At 39.2% G+C, this 20,952-nt stretch overlaps 1 protein-coding gene across 4 annotated transcripts in view; it reads left to right on the forward strand.

Annotated features, from left to right (window-relative positions):
* The window catches only part of Rtn1 (reticulon 1), a 375,661-nt gene extending 358,345 nt beyond the window's left edge, over positions 1 to 17,316 (forward strand). For all 4 annotated transcript variants that reach the window (XM_077799488.1, XM_077799489.1, XM_077799491.1 and 1 more), the window contains 6 exons: positions 5,306 to 5,513; positions 8,150 to 8,288; positions 9,693 to 9,762; positions 10,261 to 10,307; positions 10,389 to 10,447; positions 16,578 to 17,316. In XM_077799488.1, coding sequence (XP_077655614.1) covers positions 5,306 to 5,513; positions 8,150 to 8,288; positions 9,693 to 9,762; positions 10,261 to 10,307; positions 10,389 to 10,447; positions 16,578 to 16,620 — 566 coding nt within the window. In that variant the 3' untranslated portion in view covers positions 16,621 to 17,316. The remainder of the gene's footprint in view (positions 1 to 5,305; positions 5,514 to 8,149; positions 8,289 to 9,692; positions 9,763 to 10,260; positions 10,308 to 10,388; positions 10,448 to 16,577) is intronic.
* Positions 17,317 to 20,952: the final 3,636 nt, after the last annotated feature.

A 20,952-nucleotide genomic window follows, 5' to 3' on the forward strand; every position in this document is an offset into this window, starting at 1 on the left:
TTATCCTTTCAACATGTAATTAGTATGAAACCCAGTATGTAGTCTATATTTTCAGAACACCTCCTTTGGGACCAGCCACAGTCAAGTGCTTTACCCAATTGTACTGTTCAACACAGATCTCACCCTTGTGAAGCCATACCATCTAACCTCCTCAGTCTCAGGAAGGCCTTATGACTCATTTTCCAGGGAGAATTTGAATTAATTTACCTGAAGCCACTTTAGGTAAAGTTTACTTCCTGTCCATTTTAACACAATGTAGCCACACTCATCTCTTCCCTGAATGTCTTTCCCATCCCTTCTTTCTTCTCCCTTCTTTGAAAAGAGCTGTGACTAATTAATTCCATCCTTTCCTGCCCTCTGAGACTTTGCTTTAATCAAATATCTTCTCTTTCCAGAATCCTCACCCCTCCCTTTGCACCAACATTCCCAGATTTTGCTCAAACTGAAGGATTACTTGTTGCTGCTACTCACCAGATCTTCTTTATTACTGTGAATTAACTCCCACCACTTTCGCAACCCCTTATAGTGGGCTCCCACCCCCACTCCTCCTAACACTGCTCTCTGTTGGCTCTAAATTCAGTGTTCCTTGCTAACCCTTTAGAAAATTTCTTCTTCCTGGCTGCTCTAACCTACTTACTGTGGTTGCCCTTTCTAACACTAAGGACTTTCTATGGTTTCATCCTAAATTGCATCTGTAGCCTCCCATTGGAGATTTCCTCCACACTCGTGGCTGCAATCATTTCTACCCCAAATACATCCAAATGGAAACATTCTACCCCATTTACCAAATCTCAGTCCTACATTTCCAGTTGCCTACTGTACAAATTCATCTGAATTTTAATAGATTTGTGACATTAAGGACCATCTTAACTCTGGGATACTGTGATAAAGCCAAAAAAAATCATGTAAGTTCCAGGCTTTTAAAAAATTAGTTAGCATGGTGTGTAATTATCAGCCTTAATGCATCCGTAATTGCTATCTCATCTCTGCCCCAGGTTGTGTCAAAATGCCTGGCTTCCACGTCATCATGTCAGAATCTGGTTTAAAAACAAGTGTCATCTTTCCTCCAAATCAGTTCACTCTCAAATTCCCTATTTTTTCCAGTGATTCTAATCTCTCAGTCACCAGGCTTTGAAATGCTGCTTTCACCCTTAATGAGATCTGATTCCTTTTTTCCCCAGCTAATTAGTCACCATTCTTGTCAACTAATCCTTTATAATATTTCCTTTTATCCACCCCATCTCCTTCACCAATTATTCCTCATGTTTATAAACCATCCCATGCCCTCTTCCCTCATCAATTTCAGCACACTCCATCCAAATTCAACTTTTGCCACCATTGACAAGACAAAACATATTGGCATCAAGTCAAGCTTTTTTTCAATGGGTGTTCGATGATTCCGGTTTTTACCTTAAGTTCCCTTAAAAAGGAGCATCATTTTATGATTGCTTGATTCTTATGCTTCCTAGATAATGGAGGATCAATAACTATGGGTAATGACTAGTTTTCACTTAAAAGCTAGTTTTCACTTTAAATAGCTAGTTCTGAAGGCAGTTTTAAATATAATCAAGTTGTCCAAAATCAATTTTGCATAACTTTTGGGGACATTTAACATACAGTAGGAGAGAAGCATAAAATTTAGGAGTTGGTTGGGCTTCTTGTATTACCTAGTCAGTATACAAGTTTTTTAACTTTTAACTTCCTGGCTTGATAGATTACCAGTCTAATGAAGTTCATCATGGAGTTTAAATGAGGCTATATATGCAAATGCTTTGAACATTTCAGAGTTTGTGTAAGTAGATAATCTTGTCACAGAGTACCCAGAATCCACTGCCCATTGCCTTAAGATAATTCTTCTGTTAAGCTCCTAAGTAAAAGACTCTTGGAACTTCACAAATTGTTTGGAAGATGATGACTCTTCACCAAACTAATGTGATTTGGCTAACCTCTCTGTCCACAGAGTCTTTCAGGAGAACCCAAACTGGGTGCCCGTCTTCTCAGCTCTTTGAACAGGTGACTAGAGTTGTAGAAGGCTTTTCTAGAAGTTATGCCATTGTTGGCAGGTGTTAGGCAATCCATTCAGTGGGAATTAGCTTGAAAACAGCTAATTCTGTCTCCTCTTTGTCTGAAAACTATTTGTACGGTTTCCTATACCCCTATATATATCACAGGTGTGTAAACCACCTCCCCCAGCACTAAGAGTACCTCCTTCAGCAAAACTCATGCTGCCTTCTCATGCATTGACTTCCAGATGTGCTTGCCGTCTGAGTCTGTGGGCATCGTAAAACAGATTACAATTTATTTCTTATTTATTTGCATTTTTTTGCTTTTTGCAATTCATTTATTTTTATGTCCTTAACGCTGGCACATAACCAGGCGCTTAGTTCTTGATCAGTGAGTAAGTGTATAGGAAGACACAGTTCAGTGATACCTCTAAACAGTGGTGTTTCATTCTCTTATTTATTCCAATTTGCCTCTCCTCTTGCACCAAACAGAGTAAATACTAGAGACTCCAGGTTCCCAAAGGTCCCTTAGCCCTGCTGGTCTAGACCTAGGCCCAGGCCTATTTTCACCTCTGCCTCTGGACCCTCTCAACCCCAGGCTTCTGTGGAAATCCCTCTTCTTCCCTTCTATCCTTTCTCCTCAGGGGTCCAGAGGTTTACTGCAGGTGTATCTTCCAAAAGATCCTCTCATCTGCCTGAAAATTATTATTATTATTATTTGGTACTGGGGATTGAATCCAGGGGCACTCAACCACTAAGCCACATCCCCTGCCCTATTTTCTATTTTATTTAAAAACAGGGTCTCCCTGAGTTGCTTAGCACCTCACCATTGCTGAGGCTGGCTTTGAACTCGTGATCCTCCTGCCTCAGCCTCCAGAGCTGCTGGGATTATAAGCATGTGCTACCACACCCAGCCAAAACGATTATATTTTGATATTCTGTCCTCATAAACTCTTTTAAAAGGAGAGTTATTTTGGTGAACTCATTTGAACTGTATTGTTGACAAGCAAATCTTTAATATTGTCTTATTCCTGCATCTTTTGCATTAAATAAAGATCATGATGATGACAGCCACTTTGAAGATAGAAAAGGGGTTATTCAAAGGAATGAATTTCTAATAGTCAGTGTGACTGGTAATTGGGACAGGCAGAAGAGAGAAGCTTTAGAGTAGCAATACTCTCTTTGGTCTCTGGAAACCTACATGTAAGATTGGCCTTCCTCAAAAGAGAAAAAAATTGTATATATATATGTTTAAATATTTACATATATATTTATATTAATATATTCACATATATATATTTATGTGTATATATATATATTTTTTCCCCACTCCAAAACATGCTTGCAAGCCTTTCCTCTCCTCTATGTTATACATTGCAGAAGTTCTGCGGGAGAAAACAAACCATGTTTTTGCCCAACAATGGCTGCCTACTAGAATCTTTGAGTTAATGTCTTTGGTGGAACACAGTGGTGGTGGATAGGGAATAAATTCTCTTCCCAGCTTCATACTGCCAGAGATGTCCTCAGCCTATTATAAACAGCCTCTCATTTCTCAACCCTGATCTGCACCCAACCAGCCAGAGGCAAGCCTGCTGTGAGCAAGGGGTTTCTATGTGAAGGGTATGTCTTTAGCCTTGGACTGTCACCAATGTTTGTGACAACAATACAGATTGAAAACCCTAAATGAAAAATACAAAATCCAAAACTCTTTGAGTGTCAATGCAACCACACAAGTGAAAAATTCCACACCATGACACTATTTCATGCACAGAATATTAAAAATAGCATCTAATGTTACCCTTCAAGACTATGGGTATAAGGGGTACATAAAACATAAATGAATTTCATCTTTAGACTTGGATCACATCCCCAAGATATCTCATCATGTATATTCAACTGTTTCCAAATCTAAAAATTATCCAAAATACTTCTAGTCCCAGGCATTTTGGACAAGGAATATTCAACCTGTATGGCTCTTTCAGCTAACTGCACACTCATGAATAATGGGACAGGTATGTGCCACTGTGCTCCCTGCTTTCTTCAACATGGTTATCTCTGTTTTCCTTTGATCAAATGACTGGAATCTAAATCCAAACCAGGTATTTCCAGGTACAGTACATGGGAAGCTGACAGTCTAAGCCACTACAGCTTACATCTGACTGTCATATGGGAAATTTGTTTCTTATTTTCTCATCTGGAGAATTGATATGACATTCAATAAAGACCATTTGCTACTTGCTTAATAGGATAATAAACTTGCAGAGATTCTTCAGTAAGGCTTGCATGCTTTTTTCATATCCTGGTAACTCTAATATTCAAAATATTTCCATTTGTATTACAAATTTGAAGCATGGCTTTATTTATTTATTTTTGGTACTGGAATTGAACCCAGGGGTTCTTTACTACTAAGTCACATCCCCAGCCCTTTTTTTTCCTTTTTTATTTGGAGACAGGATCCTGCCAAGTTGCTTAAGAGCTCACTAATTGCTGAGGCTGGCTTTGAACTTGCAATCTTCCTGCCTCAGCCCACCGAGTTGCTGAGATTACAGGCATGTGCCGCCACACCTGGTTAGCTCTATTCTTTTGAAGTTAGTTTTTTGTTTATACACTTAAAGATAATGATAACTGAGTGATATATGTGATATAGATTTTAAAGCTTGCATTCCTGGCTTTTCAAATCATAGAATGTAAGCAAACAAATCATGTGCAAAAGCTCAATCCAAATATCAGTTCCAGGGTTTGTCAAGACAGCCACTAGCCCTGCAGTTTTGCCTGTGTTTAGAGGCCAAGGTCTTGCAGAACTCTCTCTGTGTTCCAAAAATACCACTCCCTCCAAACCTCTATTTTCATGATTGCTGCCCTTTCTGATCAGCATGGACCTTTTTGTATGACCGATGTATATTTCTACAGGCTGTCACTGAGACATAAAATTGTCAGCAGGGCATGAAGATGTGCACATAATCAATGACATCCACAGGATGTCAGGTACTTCACAGAATCCTCTATTTGAAAGCCACATAATTCCAGCCTCTGAATAGATGCTGTAGCCCATGGAAATATACCAATAGAGAGATGGTGACTGGAGTCTTTGTGAATTTGTGAACTATCCCCAGCAATGGAAAAGAGTTTTCCAAACTGAAATGGAGTGTCAGTAAGTGCCCTTTGGTGCAGCCATCTGTCCACTGGCTTGCAAATGCCCAGTGGGAACCTGCTGTACTGGCAGCTGGGTGGACAGAACCAGCAGCTTACTTCTGGCACTGCTAGAGTTCAGTGGTGTGTGTGTTTGTGTCCCCTCCCCACAGCTATCGACCTGCTGTACTGGCGGGACATCAAGCAGACTGGGATCGTGTTTGGGAGCTTCCTGCTGCTGCTCTTCTCCCTGACTCAGTTCAGCGTGGTGAGCGTCGTGGCCTACCTGGCCTTGGCTGCTCTCTCAGCCACCATCAGTTTCCACATCTACAAGTCTGTCTTACAAGCTGTGCAGAAAACCGACGAGGGCCACCCTTTCAAGTGAGTGTCCCCACCTGCCCAGCAAGCCCTGCCTTCCCAGGTTCCTCCTCTGCCCCCACTCCAACCCACAGGTGCACTGGGGCATGTTTCTCTGAGACCCATCAGACCTCCTAGAGTCTCACCTAATACCTTGGCTTTACTATCTAACACTGTTGGTGGATTTCTGAAGCAAAATTCCTTATTCTTATTCTAATACTTATCGCTGTGTTGAGTACTTGTACTTTAATTACCAAAAGTAATCATAATCCATTATATTTGTATAATAATTTATCATTGAAAGAGTACTCCATCAATTACTAATTCCCCCCCACTCTATAAAGAAGGCTGGGCAGACATTATAATCCCTATTTACAGGTGGAAAAACTGGAGTTCCAAGAAGCAAAATGACACTCGCAAGGTCACATGACCAGTAAATAACACAGAACAAGAGCTAGGGTGTTTGATTTTTATTTCCATGCCGTCTCTGAAAATTTAAGACCAAAGAGCCAACTATCTGAGGGGTCCAAGGCTCATGAACAATCTTATCATATGCCCTCCTCTGAATTTTTCTACTGGGGAAATATAATTGGAATGAGTATTGAAAAAAAGAAGGAAAATTTTTTAAAGAGAGGCAATCTATTAAGAAAGAGGACACATGCAAGGGGATAGAGGGCAGTGTTAGCCCGGCCAGCAGCATCCACCCAGCTCCACCAAAGTTTATCCTCTGACTTGAAAACTCAGACACTCAGAGCATTGGCCATCAGTACCACCCCCTCATCTGCTGGCTGGCCCCAGAATGCAAGCTCACCAAGGTTGTCCTCACCTCTGTAAATAACCAAGGGACAGTTCTGAGTCCTAAATGAGACATGTAGGTGCTACTGCAGAATGGCTTCTGAACGGCCCTGGATATTCACTGATGCCACCTCTGTCCTGGCTCTCAATCACCAAGGCTTCAGTGGCACCGGGCTCTTCACAGGGAAAACGATGCCTGTTTGCAGGTGCTGTGGACAAAGGGAAAAGGCTGCTCTCAGACATTTCTTCCCAGCCTCTCCTGACTCAGTGTCACACAGTGTTACCATGTGGGTTACAGTGTTATTGTCCTTCTAATGCTGAGTTAGTGGGTCTTCGGAGCTAGAGCCTGGCCACACAAGTGGCATACACAACACCTACTTGAGTGGACCTCACTGGTGACCAGTCCACATCTTCATCCTTCTCCCTGTCCCAGTCTCTCCCTTCATCATCCAACATTCAGTGTGTTCAACCACGCTGTTCCCACCACATTTTTGGCCCCCAGGCTATCACATGGGGGGACTTAGCTCTCATTTGACTTATTCCCTCTCATACCTGGTTATGCTTCCTTCAGAGGACAGATTTAAAATATTAAAATTTCCTTTGGCTGAGTCATTTTGATCATTAAAAGGAACACCTGACTCAGTATATTTTGAATCAGAGCACACTATCTATACAGATCACTATTTTTCCTTTTCCTTCTTTCTTTTTTCTAAAGGAAAGAAGAGCCATCACATTTAAATATAAACTCCCTGAATTAGTTCAGGCTGCTTTAACAAACTACTATAAACACAGAAATTCATTTCTCACAGTTGTGGAGGCTGCGAAGTCCCAAACCAGAAGCCCACATGGTTGGGTTGCAGACTGCTGTCTTCTGATTGTATCCTCACAAGGCAGAAAGAGGGGAAAAGAGCTCTGAGGGGTCCCTTTGATGAGGGCTTCTTCCTCTTAACCTAAGCACCTACCAAAGACCCCACATCATAATTCCATCCATCACTGGAGGTGAGAATTCCAACGTATGAATTTTGAGGGGACACAGCCTTCAGTCCACAACATTCCTTACAACTCAGGCCAAGTGTTGCTTTGCCCTTTTTCTTCTCCACTCCCAGAGTTAAGCAGGCCTTTAAGAACTCCAACAGTTTCCCTCTAAGGAGGCAAAGTGCCCTCTTGAAAGAGCAGAGGCAGGAAACGGGAGGGCAGCTGGACCTCTGCACAGAAGCAAGGCCAAGCAGAGGAACCTTAGGTTGGGTTTTTAATATATTTTTATTTTATAAGTAAATATATTGCATTTGACATATTTTAGCAACCCATGAGTTAAATTTAACAAATTAAAAATCCCTGTTCTAAAAGCACCATTCACTCACTAGAACCAATGAGCATTTTAATATGATCCAGGTCTCTTGAGTTTCCAGTGCTCCCTAGATAAACTTGGATATAAATTATAGAATTTAAACATGCATTCTTCAGAGTTTTAATGAGGAACAATAATTGGCAGCTAGGATTTTCAAATAGCTCAGTTATTTAAAGAAGACTATGCTTTCCATGCAGTCATGTAGAATTTAGCAAATGAACTGTTTTGCATTGGTTTTTTTCCCTCCAGTCCCAGCCAGTTTCTGTGAATTATCAGCTCAGGCTGTAATGCTATCTTCAGTGGACAGAAACAGTCATAATGCTCTCCCACCCCTGTTCATGTGTTCCCCATGCACAGGAAGCCGGAGAGTATGGTGCCCTTTAGCCACTGACATGACCCTTAGAGTTGGCCACCCACTGCCTCAGAAGAGAAAAGGAACATTCACCTGGCCCCGGGGTGTACCTGCCTGTGTGCCGTCCCTCTGATGGGGTTCTCTGATGCTATGGTCTGTTGACAGGGCCTACCTGGAACTTGAGATCACCCTGTCCCAGGAACAGATTCAGAAGTACACGGACTGCCTGCAGCTCTACGTGAACAGCACACTGAAAGAGCTCCGGAGGCTCTTCCTGGTCCAGGACCTGGTGGATTCCTTAAAAGTATGTTGCCTTAAGCCCTTTGCTTTATGATCTTAAGGCTTTGTTTTCCTCTAGAAGTGAAATATTAAAACTGCCACATTATGGGGAAGATTATGCTAGTTCTAGAGTCAGAAAATCTCCTGATCTATGGAATCATGGACTTCATCCCTTCATTTTATAGAAAACATAACTGTCTCTGAGAGGTTAAGACTCTTATCCAAGGTGGCCCACTCATCTGGCAGAGGTAGGATGAACTCAAGATCATACAACTAATTCTGTTCTTTTTATTGTATATCAGGATGTCCATCCTTAAACCATTTTTGACACCTCACCCAATTTTCTAAAATTAATTTTAAAATAAAAATCTAGTTTCGGGAATGTAAAAATACACACATACTTCTTCATTGGAAAAAAAAACTCTGGACTCTACTAATGATAGATCTCTGAGTGTCCTGAGGCAGAAGTAGGCTCTAAACAGTGTGTGTGAGGACCTGGGTCCTGGGCTTTATACTCTGGTGATAACTCATCATGATTCAGCAAGGCTGTGAGCAGATTCAAGGTAGCCAGGACAAGGTCTCTGAGTTCTCTGTCCTCCTTGTGCACTCTGTACACACCCTGGCAGGGGTCTTGCACTAGGGGTGGCCTGGTAACTGCTCAAGGAAGGGCAGAGGAAAAGTGAGAGATGTTTTCTTGATCCTTGAGGTAATTGAAGGGAATGGTGACTTATAGGAGTTACTTAAGCAGAAACCAGGAGATGATGATTACCTGTCCTAGAGCTTCTCAGGTAATGTTCCCATTTGCTATGTAAAAATGGGGCTACAGCAGGGGTCAGCAATCCTTCTCTCCAAAGAAATAGATAGTAAATATTTGGGGCTTTGCAGGCAATGCTCTGCTACCCAGTTTTGTCATTGTGGCACAAAAGTAGGAAAAGACAATACAGCAGTGGAAGATTGTGACTGTGCACCAGTAAAACTGTACTGATGGACACTTAAAATTGAATTTAATATAATTTAACATATCATTTTTTTCTCTTATTTTGATTTTATTTAACCATTGAGAAATATAAATTTTTAAATCATGGGTCCATACAGAAGCAGGTGTTAGATAGACTACCATTTCCCTCAAAATGTTATAACAGCATGATCCAAAGGTCTCCAAAGAAGCTAATGACAACCTTCTTTTGGTGATTCCATGATGGACTTTAAAACACCTATCAATCTCTCATTTCCTGTTGAAATCATTCTATTGACATTCATTTCCCATTACCTATAACTGTAATCCCAAAATTTTTAATCAGAAATCCTAATTAGGGGAAAAATTGAAATGCTAATTAGAAAAATTGATGCTAATCTAAATATTAACAATATGAGGTTCCAATCTGTCAGGGACAGCTTCAGGAGCTCTGATCATCCTTTCTTTCTTCAGTTTGCTGTCCTGATGTGGCTCCTGACTTATGTTGGCGCCCTCTTCAATGGCCTGACCCTGCTGCTCATGGGTAAGGATGGACAAGAGGGCATTATGTCTTCCTTCACACCCCCTGAGTACAGGGGGCTTCCTAGGCTGTTAGTATTTAGCTTGTTCTGATAAGTCCCTAGGGACAAATTCCAGTTCCCTGAGGACAGAGCATTTTCCTTACTATCACTGTTCAATTAAAGAGTCTATTACATATTATATATCAGCAGTGAATTTCTAAGTCTGAAGGGCTTCGCCCCCCCTGTTCATCCACAATGGGTTCTATTTGATTTCTAAATATATCTGTCTATAGTTCTAGTTATGGATAGAGATGCGTTTTCATCTTCAGAGGACACAGTCTACCCTCATTCAGGAATAATGACATCTATAAAGGGCTCAGCATCCTTTTACTTTCTTTATAACTGCCCTGCTATCCTAGTTATTCCAAATCATGTTGCAATATCACATGACTATGTATCTATGAACTTATTATTATTGATAACTCTCAGAATTTTAACACTGCATTTGTTTTTCATCCCAGCTGTGGTTTCAATGTTTACTCTACCTGTAGTGTATGTCAAACACCAGGTAAGTTCTCTGTGGTGTCATTCATGTTAAATTTTGACTACATGGGGTCTTTGGGTGTGCTCATTATTTCTCTCTTTGTAGGCACAGGTTGACCAATATCTTGGACTTGTGAGGACTCACATAAATGCTGTCGTGGCAAAGTAAGTTGTCCAGCCAGATTCATAAAGAAGAGTCACTGTCTTAAGCAGGCCTTTGAATGGATTAGATAGGTGTAATAAAGTGATAGTAAAATAATAGGTGAAGGTATGATCTTTGACTTGTTCAAGTCATATGTTCATTCCTTTCTCAATTATATTATTTCAGAAAATAAGTATAAATTTCAAAACTTACGATTAAATAAAACTTCCAGGGATTTATTTTAAGTGTCATAATAAATGTGTTTTAATAATGAATGATATAAAGCTGTAGCTAAGGGCTGGCCCATGTTCAATATCAAGATGGAGAAAGGAAGGAATCCTGATTCAGAAAATTAATGGTTAAATTGAAATAGAAACACTTAAGTTAACAAACATTTTAAATCTTTTAAACAAATGAGCAACACTAATTATTAAACTACTAAAGTTATCTTTTAAACTTTAAAATGGGTAAAGTTTTTGTTACCTAAATATTTTAATTACATTACTTTAACTCTATAAGTGTGTTTGATTAATACCATTCCTTTTTTAAACTGGAGTCTTGGTCAGGCCCTACTTTATAGGCTACCTACTCTGTTGGGGGAATAAAGATTTCAATTTTACATTTAACTGAGTAGCTTTTCCTAATTCTTATATTAATATTTATAGGTTTGTTGCCATCTACAAAGATAGTTTTTGTGTTGTCATTACTATTCAAGATTTTAATGGAAAGTTAAACTAATCATTAGCTACAAGTACATGTCACCATAGGATGAGTCTTTGTCAACATGGACTCCATCTAGTAATTGAAACTATGTAGTTGGACCTAGGTGATGATCAGATTTAGAGGGAAGCATTTTAGGCAAAGATGTAAAAAGGAAAGTAAACAAATTGAAATACAACAACTTTAAAGTTCTTCTGCTATTAGGTTACATATCATCAACAACAGTTCCCTCCTGAAGTATATAAAAATTTATTTTTACTATTACCATTTACATTCATCCTCTTAAACTCTTAAGAAACTCAGGTTGTATGGTGAATATAGATCTGTAACAGATCTTCAGCACATTTCAAAATGTCTGAAATTATCAGCTTGAACCCCAGTGTAACCAACAACTAATGCTAATAAACAAATGAAGAACAAAAGTCATTATTTTGTGTTAATAAATGTTAGCATGGACCTATAGAATTAGAATTTCTAGGGTTGGTAACCTGAAATGTTTATTTCAGTGACTTCCCTAGATAACTTTTTGGCAGTTAGTGCTATGGGAACTATGATACAGAACATCAGGATAGGAGTTTGGATACTGGAAGACAGATGTTCTAGATCTAAGTTGTACAATCCTCAGTTTGGGGATCTTGAGAAAAATCACATCTATTAAGGAATGGGGAGTGGGCGGTGCTGGTTGATTGGTTCTAAAAGAGGAGTACCTATTTTGTTCTGGATACTTCATATAATAAGCACAGAGGGTATAAAGATAATGAAACAAATCCATCTCAGCCTCTCGGTGCAGACAAAATTATAAAGAAACAACTGTAAATCAATTTAATACCAGTAAAGTTGCATAAAATACTAAAGTCAGAGTAATGAGAATACAATTGATCCTTCCTAGAGTGAATAATGGAAAGTCACTAAGAGAAAGTGGCATTTGGCCTGGGCACTGAAGAATGGTTTGTAAACACCGCCTCCCACCCCACCCGCAAGGTTGATAGGATAAAAGATTGCAAGAAGAAGAAGCCATGTAAACAAAAACAGAGGAGCCTGAAAAATGTGGGTCATGTTCAGGAAGCAATAAGTCAGACAGTGTGTCCAAAGCTTAATATGTGGAAAGATCAGTTAGAGCAAATGTAGGAGGAGAGTCTGAGACCAGGTCCTGACAACTCTGAGCCATTTTGACCCTGACCCAATAGGAAATGGCCGGCTCTTGATGTTTCTAAGGAGGAGATTGATGTAGTCAGAACTGCCTCTTGTGAAGATCAGCCACAATAATCTAGTGAGAGAACAACTGAGGAGGAGAGAGACAGGAGGAGATGTGGCAATCAGCTAGGAGCTATCATAATTCCAATGAAAGTGGTAAGGGCATAGGCTATTAAAATGAAAGAAAGCAGATGGCAAAGAAAATCGCGTGCGCACACACACACACACACGTGCGCACACACACACACACACACAAAATGTAGTTGTTAAATTACACTTGGAAATCAGGTTTATATAAAGGAACAGAGAGAAAACATGTTATCCATGAGGAATGATAGCGCTTCTGTGGTTGACTTTCACTCTGAGTTGCCTCTGAGCTTCCTGGTAGTTAGACCAAAAAGAGAAACTAGGTAGGTAATCTGGTTTTGTCTGACATTAAAGTTTAAAGGAAAATTCTTGATGATCTCTTATCTCTCAGATCTCTTTGACTTCTGAAATTTTGATTTAGTGCTAGAATTTATACCATTTTAGTGGAACATCAAAAGAACTTGATGGTTAATCAGAGAGACTTGTTTGAGTCCATTTCTGGCATTTATGCAATATGAGTTCATCATAAATGTTGTCTCTGTGAACCTGTTTCCTTATCGGTAAGTTGGAAATGTTAGTATTACCTCACAGGGTTGTTGGGTATTAAATAAGATAGCACCTAGAAAGTATTCTTACTTGGACATAGGAAACAAGAACTATTACATATCTTTCTCCTTCACTTCCTCCTCCTCCTCATCGTATTGCTGGGTAGAGATCATTCTAAGGATCTTAAGGACAGTTCCAGACTGAGTCAGGGACTCCTCTTGCCACTCTCTGCATACTGAGCTACCCTGTCCACGTCATTTAACCTTTCTTTGTATCAGTTTTCCGGCTATAAGATGGGGGTGATACCTAATAACACTTCTTAGAGTTTTGTAAAAGGGCCTAAATTAGAAAAGGCAAAATAAGTATTGTAGAGGGAATTAAAGCTGTAAGCAAGAACATAAGAAATCTGCCATAAGTGAATACAGATGCCTATATCTAGGTGAGTTCTAGTCTGGGATGGTGAAATTGCCTGAAATTTTATGTAGAAGCCTTCTTGGTGATTGCCAATAAATCTCAGAGAATGAAAGACTTCCCTGAAATTGAACTGGAACTGTTCCAATTTTCAAATGGGAAGAAAGCCTATCCCTTTCAACACCATTACTTCTCGTGGCCACGTGAAGAAAAATCAAATATAATTTCCAAAATGTTAGGTGGAGCAAAAGCAAATTCAGAGAGGGCAAGATTCAAGATGAATCAAAGGATTTTGAGGAATCTAGAATACTGAATTGGAATCAAGAAAATGAAATTGATAGAACAAGTTCTATATTTAGATTTTTAAAAACTCAACTTGGCAAAAGAATGAAGGAGGCTGGGGTTGTGGCTCAGTGGTAGTGTGCTTGCCTAGCATGCATGAGGCACTGGGTTCAATTCTCAGGACCACATACAAATAAATGAAAATAAAAGTTCATCAACAATATGAAAATATTTAAAAAAAAGAATGAAGGAGAGGTGGATAACCTATTACATAGAGGGTATAAAAAAATACCTAAGATTTTTTAATTGATTAATTGGTCACAGACAAGTATGATTCATGGTATGCTGAGGCATCTTTTTAAAAAATCAATGCATGTATGACCACACGATTGGTGTGACTCTGCATTGTAAATAGCCAGAGAAATGAAAAGTTATGCTCCATTTATGTGCAATGAGTCGAAATGCATTCTGCTGTCATGTATAACTAATTAGAAGAAATTTTTAAAAAATCAATGCAAGTTTAGAAGTTACAAATGGAAGTATAAAGTCTAAGTCAAAAGAAGGCACAGTCGGGGCTGGGATTGTGGCTCAGCGGTAGAGCCTAGTGTAGGCAGGACCCCGGTTCCATCCTCAGCACCACATAAAAATAAAGGTATTGTGTTATGTCCATCTACACCTAAAAAAATAAATATAAAAAATGCTTTAAGAAAAAAAAAGAGGGCACAATCACTATATTCCATTTTGGTCATCTCACATGTGTGTTCAGTTTATTTCAGGGTTGGGCATTTAAAAAGATACATTAATATACTAAAGTAATGCCACTGCAGTAATTCCAGTACTGAGCGACTAGAAGTCTCATAGTAATGACTAGTAAAGATCAAATTTCACTAAATGACCCTGGAAAAGAGACAACTTTAAATGAACACAATGACTGTCCTCAAATATTTGGAGGTCTGACATTGTCAAAGAAGTAGTAGGCTTTCTCTTTTCCTCTTTAGAGCAGAAATTCCAGAAGTTCTGAGATTTGAATGAAACATGCAATAAAACAGTAAAATCTGGAGTTTTTCAACAATGCAAGCCTTTGCCCCATGGAGCAGTGAACCCTGGACATTTATTCAAGTATCTATGTAGAAACTAGGTGGCCACTGTCACTATGTCCTGTCTTTCCTGACTTCTCCTCCTCTCATCCACCTCTCTTCTGGTCCTATAGCTTCAAATGTCAAGGGTTCATACTTGTGTTTCCAGTCAGACTTCCTCTGCTGAGCACCGGGTCTACTCCCCTGCTTATCTGATATTTTCTATTCTGTGTCCAATAGACATTTTATATTTATATGGCCAAACAGCTTGCAATTCCACATCAGAACCCATTTTTCTTTCAGTCCTTTCCATCTTGGTAATTAGATTGCATTATCTTTCACCTGGTTGCTCAGGCCCAGAACTAAAGAATCTCCCTTCATTATCCTTCTTCCTCCTCTTGCCCATGAATTCAACCCATCAACAGGTTAGGTGGGTCCTGTCAGCTTCATTTCCAAACTAGATCCCCAGGCTGGTCAGCTGCCATAAAACTCTGGACATTGCCTTCTGGCACCTGGACTTCTATAGGTTTCCCTTCCTCCATTATTGCTTCTACTCTCATTTCCCCAATTTTTGCACATAGCCACCATCAGGTCTACTCACCTGCTTATCTGATATTTTCTATTCTGTGTCCAAAAGACATTTCATATTTATATGGCCATAACATATAAATCATACCATAAATTATATTATAAATCCTATCATATCACTCCCCTTCATAAAATTTGTCAACAGCCTCTCATCACACAGAAATCCCCTAACGTGGCCCACCAGTTCCAACACCATCTGGGTACTGCCTGCCTCTCAGATCTCCCTACTCCATGCCTCAGCTCACTGGGCTGTACCCTCCTTGTTCCCTAGCTTATCCTTCCTTTAGGGACCCTGCAGTTGCTGCTGCTTCTACCAGAAACTTCCAGATCTTTGGTGACTGTGTTGACTCCTTCCTATCCTCTGGGCATCTGTTTCTCAGCTCCGTGGGTGGAAGGTGGGCACCACCTACTTTGCCCCCTCACTTCCTTTCATACCACCTTGTTTGGTTTTATAGTGCTTGTCACCACTCCACCTTTTCTTGTCTACTTGTTTCTCTCTTCTCAACCTCTACAAGAATGAAAACTCCATGAGAGCAGGTACCTTCTTCCTTTTGTTGACCACTGAACTCCAGAATGTGGAAGGGTTAGAGAGGAAGGTCTCAATTAAACTCTGCATGATAAACTCATTAAGCTTCAATTTATGAAACAAAACGCTTCTGGTGTCAACCTATCTTAAAATGACACAATCACACTGTGAGCATCACAGAATCATGGGAGCCTTGGTGACGGTCTGCTCGGCACCCCACATATTAAAGATGAATCTCTAGGGCCAGCTTTGGTGGAGATCCAGGTTTCTGAAATCTAGTTCTGAGTAGTTTGACCACACTGAGGAGACATACAGGTTCCTTCACCCGGAACCATCTCTGTTTATCTTCTTCCTGGCACAGGTAGTAACTGCACCATCCTTTCTCTTTCTGAAGTGCACCCGATTAGGGGATCAATAGCTACTGTCACTGTTTCACAGCTCCATTTCTATAGTCCTGAAATAAGTCGACATGTTCATCCACCTAAAAATTTATACTGTAAAGAAGGTAGCTTCCTTGGGTCACTCAGTATCCAATTTTTATTTCCTTCTTATTGCTTTTTATAAAGAAGAGTGTTTATAGACACACACATACAAACCATAATATCTTCCAGCATCTTACACTAATATTATGCTAATTAAAAGGAACAGAATGGATACATAAAATGATTTCCTGAATAACATTTACAATTTAACCCTTTAGTTTTTGTTTTGTTTTGTTTTTAGGATTCAAGCTAAAATCCCCGGCGCCAAAAGACATGCTGAGTAGACAGGTATCCCAGCGGGGACTGGACACAAACAGGGATGTCTGGAGAGGCGACAGCTCTCTTCTTACTCGTTACTGCAAATTGATTGTTCCCCCCACCCAGTACCATACTCTTAGAGGCAAACTTTAAAACAGCTGTTTTTAGGCTGTTCCTTTACTCTTAGGATATTTGAGTCACTTGTGTCAAGCACTAAAGTATAGAAAAAAGTGTATTAGATGTGGTTTTTAATTTTGTGTTGCTAAAAAAAAAAAAAGTGCATGATGGTGAGAGCCCACGTTCTCCTTCCTTCTTCAGTGTTCTCCTCTTCTCTGCCATGCTTCTGTAGCTTCTAAAGTCCCCCTGTGGCTAGGCCTTTCCTGCCGAGTGCATTGACGCAATAGTGGAAATTGCTTATATGTCCTTGGGTTGCTGGTTGGATTAATCTTTAATAACATTATATAGAATTGTAGACTGATGTTTTAGCATTTTTCCAACACACACACACAACATAAAAATTAAAAAAAAAAACAGTTGACTGTACTTATGGTAATCAGTTTTGTATAACTTAAAATAATTAAATAAATGAATAAATCCAAAATGAACATGCAGTACTTTTGTTGTCTGGGATTGATGGGCTGATTTACATGTATGGTAACTAAAAGTACCAGCATGTTAAATTTATTACAATTTGTATTACTTTCTCTGTAGTTCCTAATGTACTTAATTATGGACTCTGGATATTTGCACTTATGTACTTGATACTGAATGCATAAATAAATGTTACTAAATGTAGAAAGCGTTCCCTGTCTTGTCATGATTTTACTAGGAAATGCAAAAGTTGTAAGAGATGGGGTTACCTGAAAATGTGCCAGGAGGACTGAGATCAAGTACTCACCTTGCTCCTTCCCCCAGGGCTACAGGATCCAACCCTAGCCTAGTTTATGTGCCTCTTAGGTTATTAATATATAAGGAGTAGCAAGGAACACTCTTCATCTTGCATTAGAAATCTGTGAGGTTGGTAAAGAGAGTTTCGTTTTTCAAAACTTGAAAATGATATAAATCCTTACATGAACTCTTTATAATTGTATGCAGCCCAATACTGGCATAAAACAATGATAATTGTTAGAAACTCACTCTTTTGGTAATTAGTGATTGAGCATCTACTGTGTACCAACCACTATGAATAGGGCTGTGAGTCAAGAGATGACAGTTCCTACCCTCATCATGCTAAGTCTTCTAATGGCTGTTCTCTGCTTTTTGTAAAAGTCTGGTTGTGTCTTTTGTCTCAGTGTAAAAAATGAAAGTCAAAGACAAAGAGGTAGAAGTGAACGAAGGCAGTAGAAATAGGAAGGGAAAAAGTATTGGAAGAAAAAAAAGTAATAATTCCTTGTAAAAAGCTGTCTCTGTACCAATTGCATACTTGGGCTTAATCAGCATTTATGCAGTTAATCTTTCACACAAAGTAGTGTGAAGGTTACACCAATGAACTCCCATTTTGGTGTTGGGGTAGAGGGATGGTGGCTGTGTGTCAATGCTGACTAGATTAAAAGAGGCTTCCTATGATTTCTACCCATCTGGCACCCAAAGGTGTTACCCACCTTATCCCTGCACTGGACATAGCTTTCAACACAGGAATCAGAGTAGTGGTGGTCTGGGGTTGAGACAGGCCTTCTCAGTCCCCTTTCTTAACACATTCTTCTTCCATAAAGAAAATTGAAGGAAGAGCACAGAGAAGATCCACGTTTTGCTGTCATCTGGTTTCCTCCTGGGAATGGACCAAATAGCCCTCTGTTCCATGCAGTGACAGAGTGATGGAACAGGAGAGTGATGAGGAATGAATTTCAATCAATTCAGTTCTTTTTCATTCTAAAGCCAATGGACCTTATTTACAGCAGCAAACAGTGATAAGACCTGTTTATTCATCAAAAAGTACCACATATAATAATTCTATTAGACTACACTTTTAAAATAGAGTTTGTTTTAGGTATATCCTTAAAAAGCAACAAAATTGTTTTTTCTTTCCACTAATAATTTTATGAATGCATTCTCTCAATCAGAGCCCGGCAGGAAACAGCAGCCTCAAAAGGGTAATTGAGGGGAGTTTAATTTTAAAGTGTAGCAGTGTTTAGGAAAACTAAGCAGAAATGACCCAATGCCTATGACCTATCAAGAATAGGAATCTCTACCCTCTCTAGAGATGGTAAGGGGACAAGAGGAGGGAGTGCTTACAGGCCCCAGAGGAGGGAGCATTGTACAGGAGGGCCTCCTGTGACTTTTTTCCCCACTGGTACCCAATGATAATTCCTTCCCAGAGGAAGGAGGCAGCCAGTACTGTGTGAAAGGAGGGGAGAAATCCCAGGTAATAAATAGCTTCTTCATGTTCTCTCAACTATCACAGAAAATTGTTGCAGGCACCATATTCAAAAGGTCACTTACAACACTAAAAATGAAATGTCTCCATTGAAATTAATATGGTTATTTTTCCTCCACCAGGGCATATATTTAGAAACTAGTAATTGATCTATATTTTCTTTCTGATACACAGTGAGGGCAAATATAGCACCTCAGCAAGTAACTCAGTGTCATAGAAGGACAAATTGTCCAATGAATATGATGCACCTAGACCGAGGTCACTATCAGATAGGTAGTATTATAATTTTTGTTTATGTGGCATTCATCAATATACTTAGAAATTCTGCTGTACTCATTCTGTCCAATAAATATGTTTAAAATGCTCTAAAATTACAAGAGAATTTACCACACTATAATCTCTCAGTAGCAGATCCTGTCTTACTTTTTTGCTTGATAGAATATAACTTGTGTTTTTTTCTTTGCTTCCTGTAGTTAAAAAAAGAACATCAAATGCTTGATACCACAAAATGCATTCCCAACAGAATGAGCTTTCTCCCCAGATTTTATAAGATTCTATTAGGTTATCTGCATGAATCCATCTGATCCTTCCATTTATGGTTGAATCTTTAAACTCCATGGGTAAGAATGACACTATACTAGAGGAATTTTCTCCAGGCCTCTTAAAGCTTTATGTGGATAAAATGTACCTACTTTCCCCCCCGTGTTTACAAAAAAATTTCTTGTTTTTAAATGTTGTTCTTTAAATCCTAAATTAGGTGATATATGAGATGCATCCAACCAATTGATTAATTCTGTGATTCAGCGACTGGATTTATTAATCAATAAGGTTATTTTTAGGCTATTGAAATGAGAACTCTTAGGAATAACATAACATCTTTGAGCCAGACACAAAGTACTAGGTTCTTTTTAACAAACATTATTTCTAATCAGAATTTCACAATCCTACAGGATTAATACTTTTATTGTCCACATGAAGAGTTTCAATCTCAACATGTTTACACAGCTAGTAAACGATAAAACAAGGACTTGGATCCCTATTTGATTTCGAAGCCTGGGCTCTTTCCACTGAGCAACACTGCCTTTCCAGTGTTTTTTGCCCCTCCCCTGTGGTCTCTCTAGCTCAGGAACAATGCTACCTCAGCAAGACTATTTGATTACTGGTAATAGAAACCTACTAAAGCATATTAACTGCCAGTGAACATTTATTGAAAGAACACAAAGAAGTCCAAGGGCTTAACTACAGGGGATGAAGTATCTTTCTAAACACAATTTTGTTGCTTTGACCTTTGTGGTTAGAGGCAGAAGTGCTTAAATCCAGGCATTACATAACAATCCTGCCATGAGAGAGGCATAAAAGAAAGTGCATAAATCTTAAAGAGCTTTATGTAATGGCTTACTTTTATAGAGACATTCCTCCTGACCCAGAACACATATCCACACTGCAACAGAAAAGAAACCCTAACAGTGAAGCCATGTGCCAGTTCATTCCTTCACTCCAGAAGTTCATTTATCCAGCAGAGCTGAGGATCAGGAGCTCTCATGAATGGAAATCACAGTTAATCAAGAGTTACCCTTTTAAAAATAATAATTAAACAATAATTCTGGTGTAATAAAATTCACACTTAGAACCAAACATTATGTATAATTTAATCTGATGATTCAAAGTGTCCTTCAGGATTTAAAAAAATGGGGTGGAATGACTCTTGTCATACTAGCTTAGATATAAAAGTTGTGCAGCAGATCCTGAAGAAGGTAACTACTTTTTCCCTGGAATATGTGTGTGTGTGTGTGTGTGTGTGTGTGTGTATTCCCCTAATAAAGTCTAAACTGCAGAAGACTTTTTAGAAAACATTCTGAACACATGCATCGTTTCTGTTATCCTTTTCAACAATAACTTAATCATCTATTACATGGAAATTGCCATGGTAGATGCTGCAGGAGATTCCAAGAGGAGTGAAATATTGTCTTCACTTTTAGGGGTT

The sequence above is a fragment of the Urocitellus parryii genome, chromosome 6 (genome assembly GCF_045843805.1).
Source record: "Urocitellus parryii isolate mUroPar1 chromosome 6, mUroPar1.hap1, whole genome shotgun sequence".
Taxonomy (NCBI): Eukaryota; Metazoa; Chordata; class Mammalia; order Rodentia; family Sciuridae; genus Urocitellus; species Urocitellus parryii.